We start from the raw sequence: 19,853 nt of genomic DNA, 5'->3' as shown, positions 1-19,853 counted from the left end.
TACAGGAAAGTGTGTTCTACTTTAAACTGCAGCATTTATTTGCACGTATACATTAATGTGGACTTGTCTCAACACACAAATGTTAAGCATCATATATTGGCCACAGTCTGCATGGTCAAGTCCCAGGGGGATTAGTGGGAGCTCTCTGTGTCAGCTGAGGACAGTATATTATAATAATACTTAACATTTATACACAGCTTTTCATCATCAAAGCTGTTTACAGACATGGCTAACTACTTGGCACTAAATGAAGCACTCAACCTCAATTGGATTTACTATCTTGGTTATGATAGGCAAACAGAAACCACATGATCATTTTGACCACAAATGTCCTTACCTTCTGCCTGCCTGCTGTAAAATGAGAAGGCATCCGAGCACTTCAGTTCAGCCCTGATCCTGCAATGGGATGCATGCAGGTGGACCCAGGCAGAGATGCATCAAAGTCAGGGCAGCTAGGCCTCCTTTGACAGTTAGATGCTCAAAAAAGGGCAGGGCTGCGCCCTCAGGGAGGGGTAGGGAAGTCATTTCAGGGGGAAGGTCTCTAAAGGCTAGTCCTAAACATCCTATATACCAAGGTGAAATCCTGGCCGACTGGGGAGTTTTGCTATTAATTCCAATAGGGCCAGAATTTCACTGCAGGCTTTGTGTACTGGCTGGGTTATTTGATGGCTGTCCCAAACAGCTGAGGATGGCCTGAGAGCTCAGGACCACCGCCCACTAAATACATGGTCTCCAAATGCATCCGATGAAGTGAGCTGTAGCTCACGAAAGCTTATGCTCTAATAAATTTGTTAGTCTCTAAGGTGCCACAAGTACTCCTTTTCTTTTTGCGAATACAGACTAACACGGCTGCTACTCTGAAACCTATGGTCTCCATACTGAGACTTTAGAGTAGCAGCCGTGTTAGTCTGTATTCGCAAAAAGAAAAGGAGTACTTGTGGCACCTTAGAGACTAACAAATTTATTAGAGCATAAGCTTTCGTGAGCTACAGTGCATCCGATGAAGTGAGCTGTAGCTCACGAAAGCTTATGCTCTAATAAATTTGTTAGTCTCTAAGGTGCCACAAGTACTCCTTTTCTTTTTGCGAATACTGAGACTGACAACCAGGTTCTGGTGTGACAGAGTGGGAATTTTCTGTAATATTTTGAGTCTTGTTTGTGCCTCAGTTCCCCCCCACCCCCCATGTGCTGCATTGTTGCCCAGTGGTGGAAGGGGAATTGTTTGCTCTTAGGGAAGGTTGAGACACATAGGTGTGGGTGTCGCCTACCTAGCTGTCTGGGCCTTACTTCCCATATGAATGGAGGATCTGAGAAGACAATGGCAAATCCAATCATCAGGACATTGACACCTGGCAACCAATGACCCAGAGGGATCTGGACTTCCCTGCCTCTCCTGGGGGAAGCTGAACAGTCTCTAGTTCCAGATCAAAGGACTGGAGAGGTGTGAGAGTTGGCTACTGGAAGGAATAGAAGGAGGCGGTGAGAGGGAGAGACAAAGCTTGAACCAAGGGGTTCGCTACAGGTTGGCTGAGCTCTGGGCTAACCAGAATGGACTATGCTTTAACCTTCATTTGTGTATGCTACCCTAAGGACTTCCTATGCTGTCTACTAGTTAATGAATAAACCCTACTGTCTTGACCACTGCCACCAGTTGTCACGGAGTCCCTGGGCGATGCTCTGGAACTGCTCCCTACGAAACCAGTAAAACAGAGGTTTATTAGATGACAGGAACATGGTCTAAAACAGAACTTGTAGGTACAGAGAACAGGACCCCTCAGCTGGGTCCATTTTGGGGGTCAGTGAGCCAGACAACCATGTCTGCACTTCACTCCATGTCCCCACCCAGCCCCAAACTGAAACTCTCTCCAGCCCCTCCTCCTCTAGGCTTTGTCCCTTTCCCGGGCCAGGAGGTCACCGGATTCCTTTGTTTTCCGACCCTTTAGCTCTCACCTTGCAGGGTGGAAGGGCCCAGGCCATCAGTTGCCAGGAAACAGGGGGTTGCCCATTCTCTGTGTCCAGACCCCTACACACACCTGCCCTCTAGGGCTCTGCAGGGATCATACACTCTTATCCCACCACCTAGATACTTAAGAACTGCATGGGGAAACTGAGGCACCCCCACACTATTCAGAGGAAACATTAAGAACAGTCCTGCTTCGTCACATCTCTCCCCCCTTCGAGACCGAACTGAGTGGGGTCACTTTAGCCGGTGACCTGGGGAAGTTCGAACCCACCAACGTTCACTGTGTGAGTGTCACTGCAAATGTGCACAGAGCTCACAACATGAAGCAGGCATGCTGAAGGCTCAGAGGTCTAGTCTAAGGAGCTGGTGAAGATCTATGTCTTTCCCCAGAAGAAGAGTGAGACAGCCAGGGGGTCTGGTGCACTGGAGAGTTTCCTCCTAGAGGGTGTTCCAAAGCAGGTGCCGTAGCACTGATCCTGTGAACATAAGAACAGCCATACTGGATCAGACCAAAGGTCCATCCAGCCCAGTGTCCTGTCTACCCACAGTGGCCAATGCCAGAGGGAGTGAACCTAACAGGTAATGATCTATTGATCTCTCTCCTGCCATCCATCTCCAGCCTCTGACAAACAGAGGCTAGGGACACCATTCCTTACCCATCCTGGCTAATAGCCATTAATGGACTTAACCTCCATGAACTTATCAAGTTCTCTTTAAAACCCTTTTATAGTCCTAGCCTTCACAGCCTCTTCAGGCAAGGAGTTTCACAGGCTGACTGTGCGCTGAGCGAAGAAGAACTTCCTTTTTGTGGATCCAGGATGATTGGTGCCACGATATTAGAGAGACAAGATGGGTAAGGTAATATCTTTTATTGGACCAACTTCTGTTGGTGAGAGAGACAAGCTTTCAAGCTTACTCAGAACTCTTCTTCAGCTCTGCCAAAGGTTCTCAGAGCATCACAGCTAAATACAAGGTGGAACAGATTGGTTAGCAACATATTTAAAGGGACCATTCAAGGTGAAATGGCTCATTAACACCCCTGCATTCATAGGAGAAATTTAAAAAAAAAAGGGGGGGGGTTAGTGGGTTACAGATTGTTGTAATAAGCCATAAATCCAGTGTCTTTATTAAGCCCATGATTTTTGCTATCTAGCAGAGTTATTAATTTAAAAGCTTGCAGGTTCATCTTTTGAAGGTGTTTGTGCAGGTTTCCTTTGAGGATGAGAACTGAGAGGTCAGATATTGAGTGATCATTCTGTAAAAAGGGTTTGCCATTTGTGATATGGTATTTTTGTCTTTTATCATTTTCCCATGTGAGTTCATTTGACAGTGTAGTGACTGTCTGGTTTCACCCACGTAGTTGCTATTGGGGCATTTAGTGCACTGGATGAGGTACACCGCATGTTGTGATCGGCATGGGTAGGGCCCATGCATTTTGAAAGGTGTGTTGTGGGGGTTTTGATCACTGTAGCAGGGGAGATATGTCTGCAGGTTTTGCATCCGTTATAAATTGGATACAATATTGGGATTGGTCCCCTAGGCTTATCCCTGCTTCTTACCAGGTCCTGAAAACCCTGTCCACAGAAAAGTTTTCAACTAGTAATAATCACACCTTGGTCTGAACTTCATCTACAATACTGCCCTGTTGGTCTGGCAGGGTCTGGTAGTGCACTGAGTTGGTGTGCCCTGGTCTGTGTGGATCTTGCTTCTGAGGATGAGTTTAGTGTGGTTAGGGGTTATTCCAAGGCCAGAAGAGGGGGTATGGGAAAGATTTCTTTCAGGATGTGGTCTCCATTGAGTTAAGGGTTATAATTGTTTAATAATACCCCAGATGGGTTCCAGTGTGGTGTGGTGTGGTAGGTGACAGCTAGGGATATGCAGCCAAAGGTGGTTGTTCCCCCGCATTGAAGCAGGTTCTTTTGGAGTATTTGGGTGGCCCATTCCATGCTGCAGTCTACATCTCTGGTGAAGTGTCTCTGTTTGGTGAAGGTGGTTTTAAGCATTGTAAGTTGTGTATCTCGAACTTTCTCCTGGGAGCATATTCTATGATATCTGAGAGTTGGCTGGAGATAACCGATTTCTTGGTGTGTTTGGGCTGGTTACTGGATCTGCAAAGGTTGGTGTGGTGACCGGTTGTCTCTAGGGTTCCATTGCTGAAGATGATCATGGTGCCCAGGAAGTTGGTGGTGGTGCGGGAGGGGGAGTTTGATAGATGGGTGCTGACTGTTGACGTTGTGGTGGAAAGGATGGAAGGCAGGTGAGCTCTGGCTAAGGCTTCTGGCTCCTGGCATATGGCTCTGATTCGTCTGGCGGGGGGAGAGGTGATTTGCTGTTAATTTGCAAAAGGCACCACCTCTCAGGTTGAGGGCAGCAGAGACCAAGGCTGTGTGTGATCTGCTCCCACTTCAGGAATAAAAGGAGCCTCCCAAAGCTTCCCCTCCACTAACGGTACAGCCCCAGCCCCCCAGGCCGCAGTCTCCTCCGTGCGCAGGGCAGCCCGCAAGGCAGCAGCGGGCGCGCACTCTCCGGGCAGAGTCTCTCTTCCGACAGGTCAGGGGCCACAGGGTGGGTGCTGGGTGCCCCCCAGCGCCGGGGAGCGTCCGGCGCGACGAGGAGCGAGCGTAGTACCGGCGCTAGGTGGTGCTGGCTCCCCGGCTGAGCGCGGCGGCTGCCCGGGGACGGGCAGGGAGTGGGACCCGCCGGCGCAGGCCCGGAGGCCACAGGAAAGCGCCGGTTGGACGCAAAGCGCCCGGTGGCCGCAGCTTGCACACGTGCCGCGGGGATGGGGTCGGGATCCGAGCCCCGAGCCCAGCCAGGACCCCCCCGAGCCAGGCCCGGGGCAAGGAGGGCTGCGCCTCGGGAGAGAGCGAGAGAGCGAGCAGCCTGCCCCCGCCCCGCCCCGCCCCGCCCCGGGCGGCGGAGCTGCCAGCGGGCCGGACCCACGCGTGGGGGGAGCCCCTTGCTCGGGGCTCGTGGGCACTACGAGCAGAAGCCGGGCCCCGGGGGCAGCTGTCGCTTCCCCATGAGCCCTCCGCGCCGGGACAGGGGGGCCTCCCCCGGGCAGGCTGTGAGCGCGGCTGCCCGGCCCGGCCCAGCCCAGGGGGGCTGAAGGGAAGCGGCCCGGGGCTGGGCAGGGAGGAGACCGCGCCTATAAAGACCCGTGGGAGAGCAGCCGGGCCCAGCCCGCCGAGCTCGGCCCCTGCATAAATCCACCTTCTTCCTTCCCCCGCATCAGACTTTCCACTGGAGCGCCGGGGCCAGGCTGCTCGGGTTACACAAGAGCCTGCGCGGGGCAGCGCGGCTGGGGCGGGAAGGGGGCTCCGCGATGCCGCGCTCTTCCGTCTCCCGCAGCGGGCCCTGCTGAGCTGCCCGGAGCCGAGTTCCCGCAGGAGCGGGGCCAGCCAGCCCGCCGCGGCCGGAGCCGAGACTTTCCCCGCGGGAGCTGCCCGCCACCAAGGGACGATTGCGCGCGGAGCCCGCCGGGGCTTGTCCAGCGCCATGCGCTGCGGGCGGCCCCTGGGCTCAGCCTGACCGCGGGGCTGGCTGCGGGCCCCCACGGGGAGTCTGGGCTCTTTCTCCCCCCCCGTGCAGTCGGGGGGCGGGATGGAGCCGCGGGCGCTGTGTGGGGCGCTGTACTGGCTGCTGCTGCCGCTCTCGCTCCTAGCCGGTGAGTAAGGAACTGCCCCCCCCCGGTTTGTCAGAGCCCGCTGGGGGTCCAGGCGAGGCCGGGTGGGTCGGGAGTTCCCTCTGGAGGCTCGCGCAGTGGAGAGCCTAGGGAAAGTCCGAGCCCCCTGCTGCCAGGACAGGGCTGCTCGCCGCGCGCGGAGGCTGGATTTGGGGGGGGGGGTGTTTTTAAAGACGTGGCTGGCGACCCTTCCAGCCCCCGTGTATATGGCGCTGGGACGGGAGGACTCGCCCGCGTAGCCTGGAGAAACTTTGTGTCCGCTGGGGGCTCTTGTGCTTCCCGTCCCTTTGCAGAGCGGAGAGTTGCAGGTTCCGCGCTGCCGGCGGGCGATCCCGCGTGCCAAGCTCGCTGTGACTCACCTGCCCGCGTGGGGGAGCGAGCTTGAGAAGGAGCCCGGGCTGGGGGAGAGCCCCCGGGCACCCGACCTGCAGGGTGAACGGTCCAGGCGCTGCACGCAGCGCGTGTTCTGCCACGGCTGGGCCCGCTTCTGAGCAGCGCGGGCATGCCCAGGGGGGAACTGAGGAGCAGGAGAGAAACGGGCGGCAAGGCCGACCCATGGGGGGAAGGAGGCGGGGGAGCACTCGATATAAAACCACAGATCAGTCTCAGCTTTTCTTTTCCCCACCCACCAGCCCCTGAACTGCTTAATTTTGACTCTAGGTACAACCCCAGCAGCAAGGTCCCTGCCCATAGGGGACACCACCTACCCATATGGGGCACCACCTCTCCAGCTTTCCTCTTCATTTCAACCATCTTTCTTCCCGCCAGATGAGACCTTAAGAAAAGATCCCCCCTGTCCCATCCCCACCCTTCTGGCTGCACCCCCACCCTTCTAGTTGGAAGGGACTGGGCAGGAACCCAACCATGTTCCTGTCTTAGCCCTTGTTTAGTGACCTGAGGTGCTCCCAGGGGTGAGAGGTTAGCATAGATCAGTGGTTCTCAGCCAGGGGTACGTGTACCCACCAGGGGTATGCAGAGAGTCTTCCAGCAGATTCATCCGCTCATGGAGATATTTGCCTGGTTTTAAAACAGGCTACATAAAATGCACTAGCTGACTCAGTACGAACTAAAATTTCATACAGACAATGACTTGTTTACACTGCTCTATATGCTATACACTGAAATGTGAGTACGTTTATATTCCAATTGATTTATTTTATAATTATGTGGTAAAAGTCAGCAATTTTTCAGTAACCGTATTCTGTGACCTTTTTGTATTTTTATGTCTGATTCTGTAAGCAAGCAGTTTTTAAGTGAGGTGAAAGCTGGGGTGCACAAGACAACTCTGATTCCTGAAAGGGTACAGTAGTCTGGAAAAGTTGAGAACCACTGGCATAGAGGATGGAACATGGGTGTCCACATGACAGTGCTGGCTAGTTTGTGTGTATTTATATTCCTATGTATGGTCTCTAAAGCTGCCTACTGGGCACCTATGTTCTATGGCAATCAGTGGCATGCAAACACTCACAATAGTATGTCATCTTTTGAAGAGTAACTGGCTTGTCTTTCACCACTGATGTGCATGGCGCATTCGAGACGTGTAAGAAACCCTGGTCCCTACCCTAAACAGCATGTTTGAAGAACAAATTTGTATCAAAGCCCTGAATGCTTAGTGTGGGATGAAATCAGGTGTCATACTTTCCAAGATTCTTTGTGTTCATGGCCTGGGTGAACCTGACTTTCTGCTCTTGGCACCTGTGGAACTCATTGCCAGGGGATGTTGTGGAGGCCAAAAATGTAACTGGGTTCAGAAAAGAATCAGATAAGTTCATGGAAGACAGGTCCAGCAATTGCCATTAACCAAGATGATCAGGGACACAACCCCATGCTCTGGGTGTCCCAAAAGCTCTGACTGCCAGATGCTGGGACTGGATGACAGGGGATGGATCACTTGATAATTCACCTGTTCTTTTCATTCCCTCTGAAGCGTCTGGTTCTGGCCAGTATTGGAAGACAGGATATTGGGCTAGATGAACCATTGGTCTGATCCATTATGGCTGTTCTTATGTTCTGTTGTCTCAAGACACAGGGTTAGGGGGTAGAAAAACCAGCAACTTCTGCCTAGTGCTGCTGGGGGAATACCTCTTTCAAATTTTCCCCAGGCAGCAGGGAAATGTATCAAATCAGTGCAGGCCAGCTGTTAACAAACATTCTCTTTGCTTGGCTTGCCTGTAGCTAGGTGAGTGGGACCACACCTGTTAATAGGACCTTGTCAAGAAGGTTAGGTTTGTAAAAGGAGTCTGCTGTGGTCCAGTGGATGGAGTACAGGACTGGGAGTCAGACCTGGCTCCTGAGTCCATCTCGGAACCGCTGTGAGAACTCAGCCTCTGGGCCTCCGATTCCTTAGCTATTGAGTGGGGACAGTGATGCTTGTCTGTGAAGTGTTCTGAGAGCGGCGGGGATAAAAACTAGTGTTTTATGAGAGGTATTTTTACTCGTTACCCGTCAGATAGCACTGTCCAAGAGGAGTGGAAATGTCTCAGAACAAACAAGCAGCGTATGTGGTAGAATGTCAGCTTCACAAAGCACAGTGGTACAAGAGCCAGGGCCACACTGCCCTCAGATGAGGGCAACCCAGCTGGGGAAGGAACTTCTGGAGATTAGAATCAAGCAACTGAGCACTCTTGGAAATGCTGCAAATCCTTCCTCTTTGATAAAGCTTTTCTTTAGTACGATGATCTATTCCACGTCGGCCACCCCTCAGCATAACCTCCTTCCCCTCCTCCCAGCATAACTCGGAAACAGAGAATATCCTGAGATAATAAATATCCCTAATGTTCTTCATGTGTTGTCAATCTATCGTACGGCGAAGGCACTCGGCTACTATGCTGGTGAGTGGCAGTACAAAACCCTAAGGCAGGTGTTTTTAATCATATCTGGTGGTAGTAACAGGTGTGTGTTGGTTTTTTTGAAATGAGTGTCATTTTTGCAGGAGTTGTTATTCAGAATGATAAAACAGTGAGTCCTACCAAGACGTGAGTATGTGAAATAGGAAAAAGTTGTGATGCTGGAGTCTGTTTCTTTACCTAGATTTCTAACTTCTTACTCTTCCTCCCCGGCCTCTGTCTGAAGTCTCTGCATGCATCAAGTCAGCGAGTATTTCAGAAATATTTAAAAAGCAAACTTTTGGTCATCCCTGAGCTGTTTCTATTAATCCAGAGTTTACTTTTGCAATCTCATTTCCAGAAACTTGTGAGAGAGGGACTGACTGGTGTACAGTGACACAAGCGGCTGTTAGAAAATCTCGGCAGAGTTTCCAGGAGCTGTGCTAATAGCCTTCGGGGTGCAGTTTTGACTAATTTTGGCTTTTCCCCCTAATCCATTCACTCAGCCCAGAGAAAGTCTCAATCTGTTAATGAGACATTCTGGGTAACTTGTATGCTTGGGGAAAACCCACCTTGGCTGTAGCAACTGGTTTTCAGAGAGGTCAAATCAATGATAAAAAGCTGCTCTCAGACTGTTTTAAGCAATGTTATTCTTTGGAGATGGATGCACCACCAGCCTGAGCAGTCGTTTGGCTAGTAGTCTGGAAAATATCAGTGTCCTGAGACTTAAAAAACAGAATCAACCTTTTTGATCTGTACTACTCTGTGAAGTAAGTTAGTTGACAGTGGACTGTCCGTTTCCCTTTAAACAGACACTAATGAAAAGCCCTGTTGGGTCATCCAGCCCATTGCTCTGCAAATGAAGGATTGCCCTCAACAACTTCCTTGTGTTTTGTCTGGCCAAATTTTGAAAAAGTCCCAAGCTATGGGGCTTCCACTATTTCCCCAGGGAGATAAGCCACAGCCAAAGACCTCCTCAGATTCTAGTTAGAAACTGGGGAGGGAGGGGGAGGGAAGGCAGGGTGTGGCTTTCCAACCCAAATTCTGTGGCAAACTGCTGTTTGGAGGGAAAAAGAGCGGTTGAGGGGGAAATTTGCAGCTGTGAAAAGCTATAGTGTGACTCTTCTCCAGTAGGTCAAAATTGCTTGACAGCTTTTGCCATCAGCAATGCTACCTCCTCCAATTAATAAACTGAAACGGTTTTGCCATGAGCTGTCAGGCTGCATTTGGGATCACAGCAGATCAGGATGTGATTTACAGGGATTCAGGTGGCAAAGTGGGCTTTCTTGGCAGTTAGAGAAAATCTGACTAGCTCTTTAGCTGACCCCTTTTTTTTTTTTTTTGGGGGGGTGGCAGAGGAGTTTTTAAAAGTTGCAGACTTCCTATTTGTTCTAGTCTGTGTGTGTCTCTCAAGCAGTGACTCACAGTGACAGAGTGTGCAGGATATGAGAAGATAATTATAACTCTGCCTGCAAACACCACTACGACAGTGTGCCCATGTGTCTGTTACAAACCCACTTTTCTGGGTGTTAACCACAGCTGCAAGGAGTTGATGTGGAGCATTTCAGGCTGGAGCAAGGATTTGTTTCCCAAATTTGGTTCATGTTGGTTTGGGCATCTTGGAGACACACATGGTTATAAAATATACAGGGGCATATCCTCACCTGGTGTAAATTGGTGTGGCACTGTTGATGTCAGTGAGGCCTACTGTCATTTATACCAGTTGAGGTTTTGGCTGGTTAAGTGTGTGTTCACAATGGATATAATCTCTTTCTAAAAGAGACTTCCTCTGCTTGTCCCTGTAGTAGAACAACAGCTGAGATTATTTAGACTGAAAGTACTTTTTTGCTGTTCAGTCAGTTTTGACAGTGACACGAGCCTTGTCAGTTTCACCTTCTGCCTTGGCATAGTGCTGGCAGCATTTACATTCACAGCACTGCAGGCAAATGTTTAAAGCTGCAAAACTGTTCTTCGAAATCCTATAAAATTGCATGACTTCCCCCTGCACATTAGATTCTGTAGTTGTTTCTTTGTACTATACTGGGAACTTAGTTAAGTAGCCACTGTCCCTTTTAGTTAGAAGACTCTTGGGTGTGCTCAAAACTATTTTTTTCAAAATGGAATGTTCAGGTGACCAGCTCCTAGTATGATGTGGGGAAGAATATTGTGAACCACCTGCCAAGTTATTTCCTTCTGAAAAAGACTATTGGGTACCTACTGTGCCTGAGCACTTCGCAAACACCATAGGTAAACCTCACCATCGCTCTGTGAGCTTGAGCAGAACTGTGCGTTCTATGGATGGGAAAACTGAGGCACAGAGCGGGGACATCACTTATCCAAATTCACACAGTGAGTCAGTGGAAGAACCATCAATAAAACCAGATGGCCTTATTCCCTTCCAAAATCCAGAACATAACCCAAGTCCTACAGCTTCTTTCTGTACAACATCTCTAAAACATAATCCACCCTCCCTCCCCATCCCAGCTGCTTCTCCCTGCCCTAGTCTTCACCTGTTTTGACCCCTGTAATCGTCACCTCTCAGGTCTTTGATACTTCTCTCTCCAGTCCATCCATCCATGGCTGAATCCTCTCCCCTGCCTGTAGTGTCATTTTGCTGCCTCCCTTTTGGGGTGCATGTGAAATGTAAGCCCCATGTTGTCTTTCCAGGCTCCCCATGACACTGCTCATGTGCTGGCCTGGTTTTATTAGGGGTCTCATCCCCATCTCTGTCATTGCTGCCAGCCTCCGTTCCCCTTCAGTCTCTTCTCACTATTGTCTCTGCTGCCAACAACCATCCCAAATCTTGTCCTCTTCCTCCCCCACCTCACTTCAGCTACTCCTGAAGCCCCTCTCTGGAAGCACCACATGCGAAAAGAAGTGGGCATCTTCACTGCCAGCGCAGAGTACGTGGCTTAGCTCCAGGCACTGGTCCAGCTCCATAACCTCAGTACTGCTCCTCAAGAACTCTGTGCGCATGTAGCCTGCCGAGACCTTGCCTCACCTACTGGTCGCTTTGCTCAGATGCCTCAGTTCCTTCCTCCTCCTGCCCTTTGCCTGTAGACTGTTCCTCTTCTAAGCAGCTTCAGGCAGGAACTTGTGTATGTGGGAAACACCTGGCACATTTACAGTGCTGGCACACTAGCCCATCAGGGGCTGCTTCCTCAGAGCTATTTCCCTCCCTGATCCCACCCAGCTGCCTCCATTGTGCCAGAGGTTCTGCGGTTGGTCATAGGCAGTAATTGTGAATGGAAGCTCCTAGGCGCACACACTGCTCCCAGGGCAAGGCTTGGCATGGCTGGGGCCTGTGGCCAGGGCAGGCATGTGCACTCGGCCCCGATCTCATGCCTGCAACAGGGAAGACGGATGTGTGGGGATCAGCGTTCCGTGTGTTAAAGCTCTGTGTAGACAAGGCCGTGTGTAGCATTAGTGGGTGTTCGCTGGTGGAGTTTCCTTGCCTGTACTAGAGTTCTGTTGAACGTAATAACTTTAAAGTGATGGAAATAGAACTGCACAGCTTGGAGTACCGGGACCTGAGCAGGCTCCTGACCGTGAGGAACTGGCACGGAAACTGCCCTCTGTCCACACCAGGACTGCACTAAGAGTGGGATAAGGACCCCACGCCAATGTGACCTGCTCTTGAGAGGCCTTAATTCCCCAGGTTTCAACCTCTCTCAAGTGTTCTGTGTCATAAGGAGTCCCTCTAACCCCACCTGTTTAATAATGTAACGATAGTGAGTATTTTGAGGGGTTTCTCTCCTGGACGAGCCCAGTCCTTGGGTGCTGGCTGCTGTTTACCAGCCTCCTTATTTTAGCTTTTATGTTTTTTCCTCCTGAAATGAAGGCTCCACGAAGTCGGCTCCAGCCGATGACTCTGCTCTCCCCGAGCTACTGCTTGACCGGGAGAGTGGGCTGCACAGCCCGTCCCCTTCTGTGGCTGGGCCCTGGGTTAAACAGAAGAGAAGTAAACCAGCATCAGTGGCTGCGTGTTACAGGCAGGGGCTCAAAGGAAAAATAACTGGTGCTTCCAACAAAGTGCTGATCTGCACAGTGGCGGGTGTGTGTGGTGGTGGGTGGGTGTGTGTGTGTGTGTGTGTGTGTGTGTGTGTGTGTGTGTGTGTGGGGTCCCAGTCTGCACGGTGTGTGTGTGTGTGTGTGTGTGTGTAGGGTCCCAGTCTGCACGGGGTGTGTGTGTGTAGGGTCCCAGTCTGCACGGGGGGTGTGTGTGTGTGTGTGTGTGTGTGTGTGTGTGTGTGTAGGGTCCCAGTCTGCACGGGGGTGTGTGTGTGTGTGTGTGTGTGTGTGTGTGTGTAGGGTCCCAGTCTGCACGGGGTGTGTGTGTGTGTGTGTGTGTGTGTGTGTAGGGTCCCAGTCTGCACGGGGTGTGTGTGTGTGTGTGTGTAGGGTCCCAGTCTGCACGGGGGGTGTGTGTGTGCCGTGTGTGTGTGTTCCCAGTGTGTGCTCGTGTGTGTGTGTGTGCGCACGCACGGTCCCTTTCTGTACAATGTGGGGGTGTGTGTGTGCGCGGTCCCAGTCTGCACAGTATGCAGCAGGTGGTGTGGGGGGGTGTGTATAGCACATGGGCGTGTACAAATATGTCCTGTGTGCAGGGTCCTAAACCAGCACAAGTTTCTCCCCTCTGGGCCTTGCTTAAGGGCATGGGCATGAGCCCACATGTAGAACCTCAGCCTTGCACCCTGCACCGCCTTCTTCAAACCCTATCTCTGTGCAACGCCTCCCCCCACCCCCAACGCTTACAACGCTTGCTTCAGTCCTGCCCCGCTGGTTTCACTTTGCTCCCCTCCCACCTCTTCCCAGCCCCTGCTGTCCAGTCCATCCCCCCCCCCACACACACACACGCACTGTCCCTCCCTGCCAGTCGCATTGTTTGGCAGCTGCTCTACAAACCTGCCTATGATCAGCCTTGTGAAAAAGCTGCCGTGTAAACAAATTCCACGGTGGAATGTAAGCGCACCCTGCTGCCATGCTGTGTGGGCCAGTCTCATCTTCCTTTGGCCTGCTTTCCTCATCGCTACCTTGGCCTGCAATCCTGGCTGGGGTTTCTAACTGGTCCGGAGCGCTGGGGGGACTGGGAGAGCCGGAGCCACTCTCAGCCCCGCTCTAGGGTTATTGATTCGCTCTAGGACTGTACACACACGTGCTGTTTAGCACTCTGCTCCCGTCGGACATGGCGCGATCAAGCGCCACACGCGTCCGAGGGCTGCCGTGGTAATCGCTTGTAGGACAATGAGTCGGCTCTGCACGGGTTCAGCCCCCTGCATGGCTCTCTGACTGAGCCCTCTGCAATGCCATTAGGGTTTTAGAGATCCAACTTAGACCAGGGGGCTTCTGTATACAATCACCTGGCTGTATCCTGGCTCTGTTGGGTGGTTAAAACCACAGAAGCATTGATCTCTTTTGTGGGGGAGGGAAGGGGGCTGTTCCACTGATTAATTTACATTGTTTATTTTCAAACAGTCCATGCTGCTGACTGTGTCCCAGCCGGCTGGCAGGGGAAGTGTGACCTGGGGAGGGCAGCTGCACTGTGTTCAGTTTGCAAGTTTTACTCTGTGGTGTGTGGTGGGCTGGGGGGTGGAGGGCAGGGGGTTGTTTAAACAACGGGTATTTAACTTCACTGCAGTGGCGTAAACTGCTGAGACCCGGACAACGAATGGAAAATATGATGGCAGCTCGGGGACTGTAGCTATTGGGGGAGGGGGGGAGAACTGGGCAGTAGGCCGAAAGCAGGAATCGGGTAGCTTGGTATCTAGCGTGGGCCTTACCTCTCCAGGGGCAGTGTCCAGAAAGGAGTCTAGGCTGGTGACTGCAGCCCTGCTATTCTTGGCCATTGTAAAATGCCCCCTTGGGATCTGAAGTTTGAGTGAGACTTGCAGATAAGTAACTGTTGCTTAGCACTCTGCTTTAATGACACCCCCTGGGAACTTGGCTACGGAAGCTGAAGCAGAGAGAGTGACTTGCCCCCAGGCCACAGCGGGAATGGTGTCAGCGCTGGGATTAGAACCGAGTTCTTAGTTTCCACTCCTGTCTTCGGCCCATGCCTCTCTCTTGAGTCTTTGTATCTTTCTCCCGTCACCGAGCCCAGTGTTTTGGGTGATGCTAAGCTTCTCTCGGCTCAGGAGCGGGCTAGCCTATGGGCTGGGAAGCTTATGCAAAGGGCAATGGAACTCCCATAAATCTGAGAATGTTGAGCCGGGCAATGTGGGTGAATATGGTCCTGCCAGGCCAGGGCAGAAATGCCAAGGTGCAAGAAGAGAGAGATCCAATGCTTGGAACACTTTCCTTTCCAGTCCTTCCAGGGTCTCAGACCCTGAAACCCCAGGATGCAGGTAATGCTCTAAGATGGTATGGGGCTGTGCAGGCCAGCTGGGCCCTGACACCTAGCCAGCAGAGCTCTGCTCCTCTGGGATCAATGGGGCTGTTTTGGGATCGCAGGGTCTGTTAAAAAGAGTTGCGGGTTCACACCCAGGACAGCAGCTGCTTCAGCTCTTCACTGTGAAGCTGTATTCTCAGGGTTCCTCTGCCATTCAGCCCTACTCTGCCTGGTAGCTGGGTGGGCCCAGCAGGGACTGAGATGGCAGCTGCCCTGTACCACACACAGGTCCCACTGAGTTTTCTGCCTGCCTATGAAGATTGAAGTTTGCAGGCAGATTCCAGCCCCCCAGGTCGGAGCAGACCATGTTGCTCCCACCATCATCTCCCCTCCGACGGGGGATCATTTGCCCTTAGTGCAGATTGTTGCCATTCCCCATGTCTGGCCCCGGTGAGCCCAGACTTCCCAGCCAAGCGTGCTCCTTGGGCTTATCCCTGAAAAGCACCCAGCAGGCTCAGCTAGTGCAGAATTTATGAGCCCATCTCTTAAGAGGGGCAAATCTCTGAGCCCCCAGTGCCCATATCAGTGCTCAGCTCACTCCTAAGTCACTTCTCCCTGCATCCCATCACCAGGCCAGTGGGATCCCTTCTACCTGCTGGTTTGGGGGCAGGGGCTTGTCCAGACCCCTTGCTGGCTGGGAACCTCAGCTCCTGGACTGGCCGAGCCTCAGGAACCTGGCCGATGGGGGAGGGGGCTTTCCCAGCGTGCCGGGGGCTCTGTTCTGGATCTGTGGAGCCGGGTGACTGCACGCTGTTGTGTTTCGGTGATCATGAGGTGCTTTTGGGCTGCACTGGTACATAAACCACCCCTCCCCAAACTCCTCACTGGGGGTCAGCCACCCACTGTGCAGAGGGCCCTTCCAATGGGCAGGGGCTGTGGGGCAGGGAGGGACGTGGTGGGGAAGCATCCAGATGGAGGAGGAGAGGGAGACCACTGGGGAACAGCAGAGCAGCCAGGGGATGAGAATTGGGGTGGCTGGTCTGAGCGAGCCCCTGGAGCTCTCAGTTGGCTCTGGAGTGGGCTAGCGAGCCAGCGATGGTGCTGGAGAAGGAGCCATGGTCCCGTGCAGGCCCTGGCTGCAGGAATGCCATCCTAGGGGCTAAAGCAGAGTGTCTTCCCACATTGTTTTACTTGATTCTGCCGGTGCTATGGCCTAAAGGTGTGTCGGACACAGACTGGCCAGGCTGTCAGGACACTGGGATTTCTCTGTCCCGTTCTGCAGCTCTGTGCTGGTATCATTTACATGCATCCTGGCTCCGATTCCCGACAAGCTGAGGGCTAGGGCATGCTCCAGGGTGCCCTGCCCCCCTTCCAGCCCCCGTGCAGCTGAATGCACGGGGGCTGTGTGGCCTAGTGATTGGAGCACAGGACTTAGGAACTGCTGCTGGGGGATTGTGACCCTTAATGTCTGCAGACAGCTTTGGGATCCTTGGGTGTTGGGCTGTGGAAATGCAAATGATTCCTAGGGGCGGCTGTGCCTGCCAGTACAGAGTGCCAGACGGTGCATTGCACAGAGCCAGAAGCTGGGCTCTCTCCTGTACCCTGCCATGGACCTGGCACTCCCTCCCCATTGCTGAAGCTGCAGGCTCCCGCCCTAACCGGAAGGGCTGGTGGCGCAGGAAGGAGCCAGGGCCACGTATCCATCCATAATAGCCACGCTCCCCCTTCCCTGCTGCCTGAGCAGCATCGGTGGCCTGCTCTCTTTCTGAGTGTCTGTCTGTGCCCGGAGCCTGCCTGTCACGCTGGTTCCTGCTGCCTAGACATCCCCTTTGTGCCACTGCTGAGCCGAGGGTGGGCACAGGCTTCCTGTGGGGACGAGAGCAGCGGAGTCCAGGCCAGGGGCTTGTCCGGCCTCCGCCGCTGAGAAATAAAACCTGGGCTGAGCCCTCTGCCCTTCCTGCCCCTCCCAGTCCAGCCTCCCTGCTGGCCTCCTGGGTTTGTGGTGTATGGTCCTGCCTGGCAGGGCCTTTCTGCCACCTCCCCGTTAAGATCTATTTATAGCAGAGCAAAGAAGCTGGCTCCCTTGTGGGGCATGCCTTGTGCCCCTGCCAGAGAGCTGGGCTGCTCTTCTAACGCCTGGACCCCTCTGCACCCCCTACCCCACCCTTCACCATAGTTGGCATCCAGACCCGGGGGGCTGCTGCAATAGTGCCCTGGGGTGGGAGCTGCCCCTTCAGAGCATGGCTGCAGCCTGTCATGATTTCTGTGGCCACTGGCAAGGGAGATGAGCACTACCTAGCCTGTCCCCATACAGCCTGCTTGGGTCCAAATGGCCATCCCCTCGGAATTTGGTGACCCAGACTGCAGCCCCTCCCCCAGCAAAGGCCCCGGGGACCGTTAGCGGATGTCTGCATCTCACTGCGCAGTTAGGAGTTGGATTAATTTCCCATAGAAACAGGATGTAGTGGGTGAAATGGCATTTCTGATCGCCTCTTCCAGTAACAGGAAATCTCGACTGATTTGCTAGGAATCTTGCTGGCTGGGAGCGTGTTCGATACGTCCCTGGCAGCTCAGAGCAATCCGTCTGTCGTCAGAATTAGTGGGAAGTAGGTTTTTCATCTGAGCGTCAAGTGCAAGGCAGCATGGGTGTGCGCATCCCAGGGAGGCTGGAGAGTGTGGTGAGGTGGCCAGCTCAGGTGGGACAGAAACGCAGTCAGGATTGATTTCCCTGTGATTCACTGTGGGAGGGGGGTCGGGAGGGCAGTTGGCTTAGGGAGTCTGTTGTGGTGCCAGAGCTAAAGGGTTCCAAAGCCTGGTGCCATTAGCATATGGAAGGGAAGCCCTGGAACTGGAATACTAAGGCGACTGGAACTCCTGAAGAAATAGCACTTAGAGAAGGGCAAACTCCTTTTGGCTGAGGATCTCCAAGCACTTTACATCCTCTTATCACCATGGTAGCAGGAGGATGCTAGGTGCTTTAGAAATGTCTAAGATGTTCTCATAGCCTCCTGATAGGTCATTTCCCCCTCTGTGAAGTAGGGTATTGGAGGCACAGAAGGGTTAAGTGACTTACCCAAGGTCTCAAAGCAAGGCAGTGGCAGAACTGGAAATCGAGTCCCAGAATCCTATCTCCCAGTCCCCAGCTCTAATTAACATGCCACCCCCCCTTCCCCACCAGATGGGTGTCAGACAGAGGCAGCATGCTGCCTTCTAGCCGTTTGAGTCACAGCTGCCCATTCTCATGGGCCCCGAGATTTCTGGCTCTGGCAGCGTGATGTGACCTCGTCATTCAGTTTGCTGTGTAACGTGTAGAGACACAAATCTGTCCTGTCTTCCATGGCGTGAAAATAACCCCCTAAGTACAGGAAGAGTGACATCTCAGCAGCCTGTGGTCACATGGGTCTCAGCCTTGGGTCGCTGGTCTGGCTCGACACCTCTCTGTGGCTTGTTTGGGATGAATGCAAGGCCTGGGTGTGAAGGAACATCATGGGGACATTTGTCTGCACCTTCTAGCTGTTGGGAACTGCCCCCCGCCGTCCCAGCTGGGGAGCTGGAGCGTGGTTTCATGTCACTGCCATGCCATGGGAGAACCAGGAGAGCTGCCCACTGTCTGCGTCCGTCTCACCCAGCTTTGCTGCCCTCCTGCCAGGGGGCTGCAGCTCAGGTGTGGGAATCAGGGATGCTCTAGATGGGGCACGGGGTGAGTGCTCTAAGAAACGGGGGAGCCGGGGAATGACCCTAATGGGGTTTGTAGGAGCAATTCACTGTGGATAATCTCCATCAGCTATGACTGTGATGGGGACATTGGAGGGTTAAATGCTCAAAGCAACCCATTAATGGGGAGTCCCTAGGCTAGGTCCCTTGTTCCTGTCCTCGTAACCAGGGCTGTGGCGCCCTCCGTCGCTGCCCCCGTTGTGGGCATGGGCAAATAGCTCTGCAAGCCATGGATTAAATAGCGCTGTGTTTATTACTGCTGAGCGCCAGCAGGTCCCTGGGAGTGCAGCAGTAATTAATGGGGCCGGCTACTTAGCATAAAGAGCTCCTGAAACCTCTCCACTTGCTCTTTCCAGTGAAACAGCCACTGTGGAGATTCACAGCTGCCAAAGGCAGCAGCAGGTTCAGGCCGATCATACGAGGGGGACGCTCCGTGTGTGCGACACTGCAGTGACTGTGCAAACGTAGCACTGAGCAGCCTTCCCGGCATGGAGAACCGGCTGCTTTGTCAGAGGCTCTGAGGCTGGCTGGCTACTTGAATGGGCTTGGGCCAAGAGGCCTGGAAGCTGCTTCATGTTGCATTAAGAAACCACCTGCCTCGAACCGGCAGGTGGCTTGTCCATATTCGGCCAAATCCCTTCCCTTCTGTTAGTGACCCAGCTAGAGAGCCTGAGTACCAGAGCAGCACAGCTTGGTGGAGGTGCTAGCCACTGACTAGGAAGTAGATCCTAGCCCCTGTAGTTAATGCATGACCAGCTATTCTGGGTCCTGACCTGGGGCTTTCACACAATGTTCTGTCCCCCACTGTTTGCTTCAGAACCTCTCTCTCTTCCAGCACTAGCTGCTGCAGCTAGCAGTTTGTGAGCCGGAGCTGGGTTTCATCCCAAGGCTAACCTGCGAGAATGTGAGCTTGGGGTAGCTTCCATTTATGTGCCCCGGTACAAGGGCTAGGTGGACATGGGATCTGCACCGTTTTTCAGAATGCAGCACTGTTTCTAGCATGGAAGCTAAATGAATCAAGTCTGGCTGTGGATTTACTCTGGGGCTGATGATCCAAACCAATTGGGTCCCCTGCAGTAGCCCACCGCTTAGAAAACACAGTAATTTACTCTTGCCAGGATACAGGGTATGTTGTTATGGAGATGGCTTGCTATTAGCTGGCAATAGTGAAATGGGAGATGGGGCACATGCTGTTCCTTGACTATCTTCAGCTCCTTGCTGGAATTCCTTCTCTAGGGGATGCACCTGCCATCCGTTCCAAGAACCTGTCCTCCTTGGGTCAGTAGTTCAGGATTTCTGCCCTCTAGGTGGGTTTCTGTACCAGCTTCCTGGCTACGC

The 19,853-nt window shown here is 53.1% G+C and overlaps 1 protein-coding gene across 1 annotated transcript in view; it reads left to right on the top strand.

Annotated features, from left to right (window-relative positions):
• Window positions 1–5,079: 5,079 nt before the first annotated feature.
• Window positions 5,080–19,853, top strand: part of PIEZO1 (piezo type mechanosensitive ion channel component 1) — a 104,988-nt gene continuing 90,214 nt past the window's right edge. Inside the window, 1 exon segment of the mRNA XM_043494905.1 lies at window positions 5,080–5,630. Coding sequence (XP_043350840.1) covers window positions 5,567–5,630 — 64 coding nt within the window. The 5' untranslated portion in view covers window positions 5,080–5,566.

Source organism: Dermochelys coriacea, chromosome 12 (genome assembly GCF_009764565.3).
Source record: "Dermochelys coriacea isolate rDerCor1 chromosome 12, rDerCor1.pri.v4, whole genome shotgun sequence".
NCBI lineage: Eukaryota > Metazoa > Chordata > Testudines > Dermochelyidae > Dermochelys > Dermochelys coriacea.
This window is presented reverse-complemented; position numbering and strand designations above follow the sequence as displayed.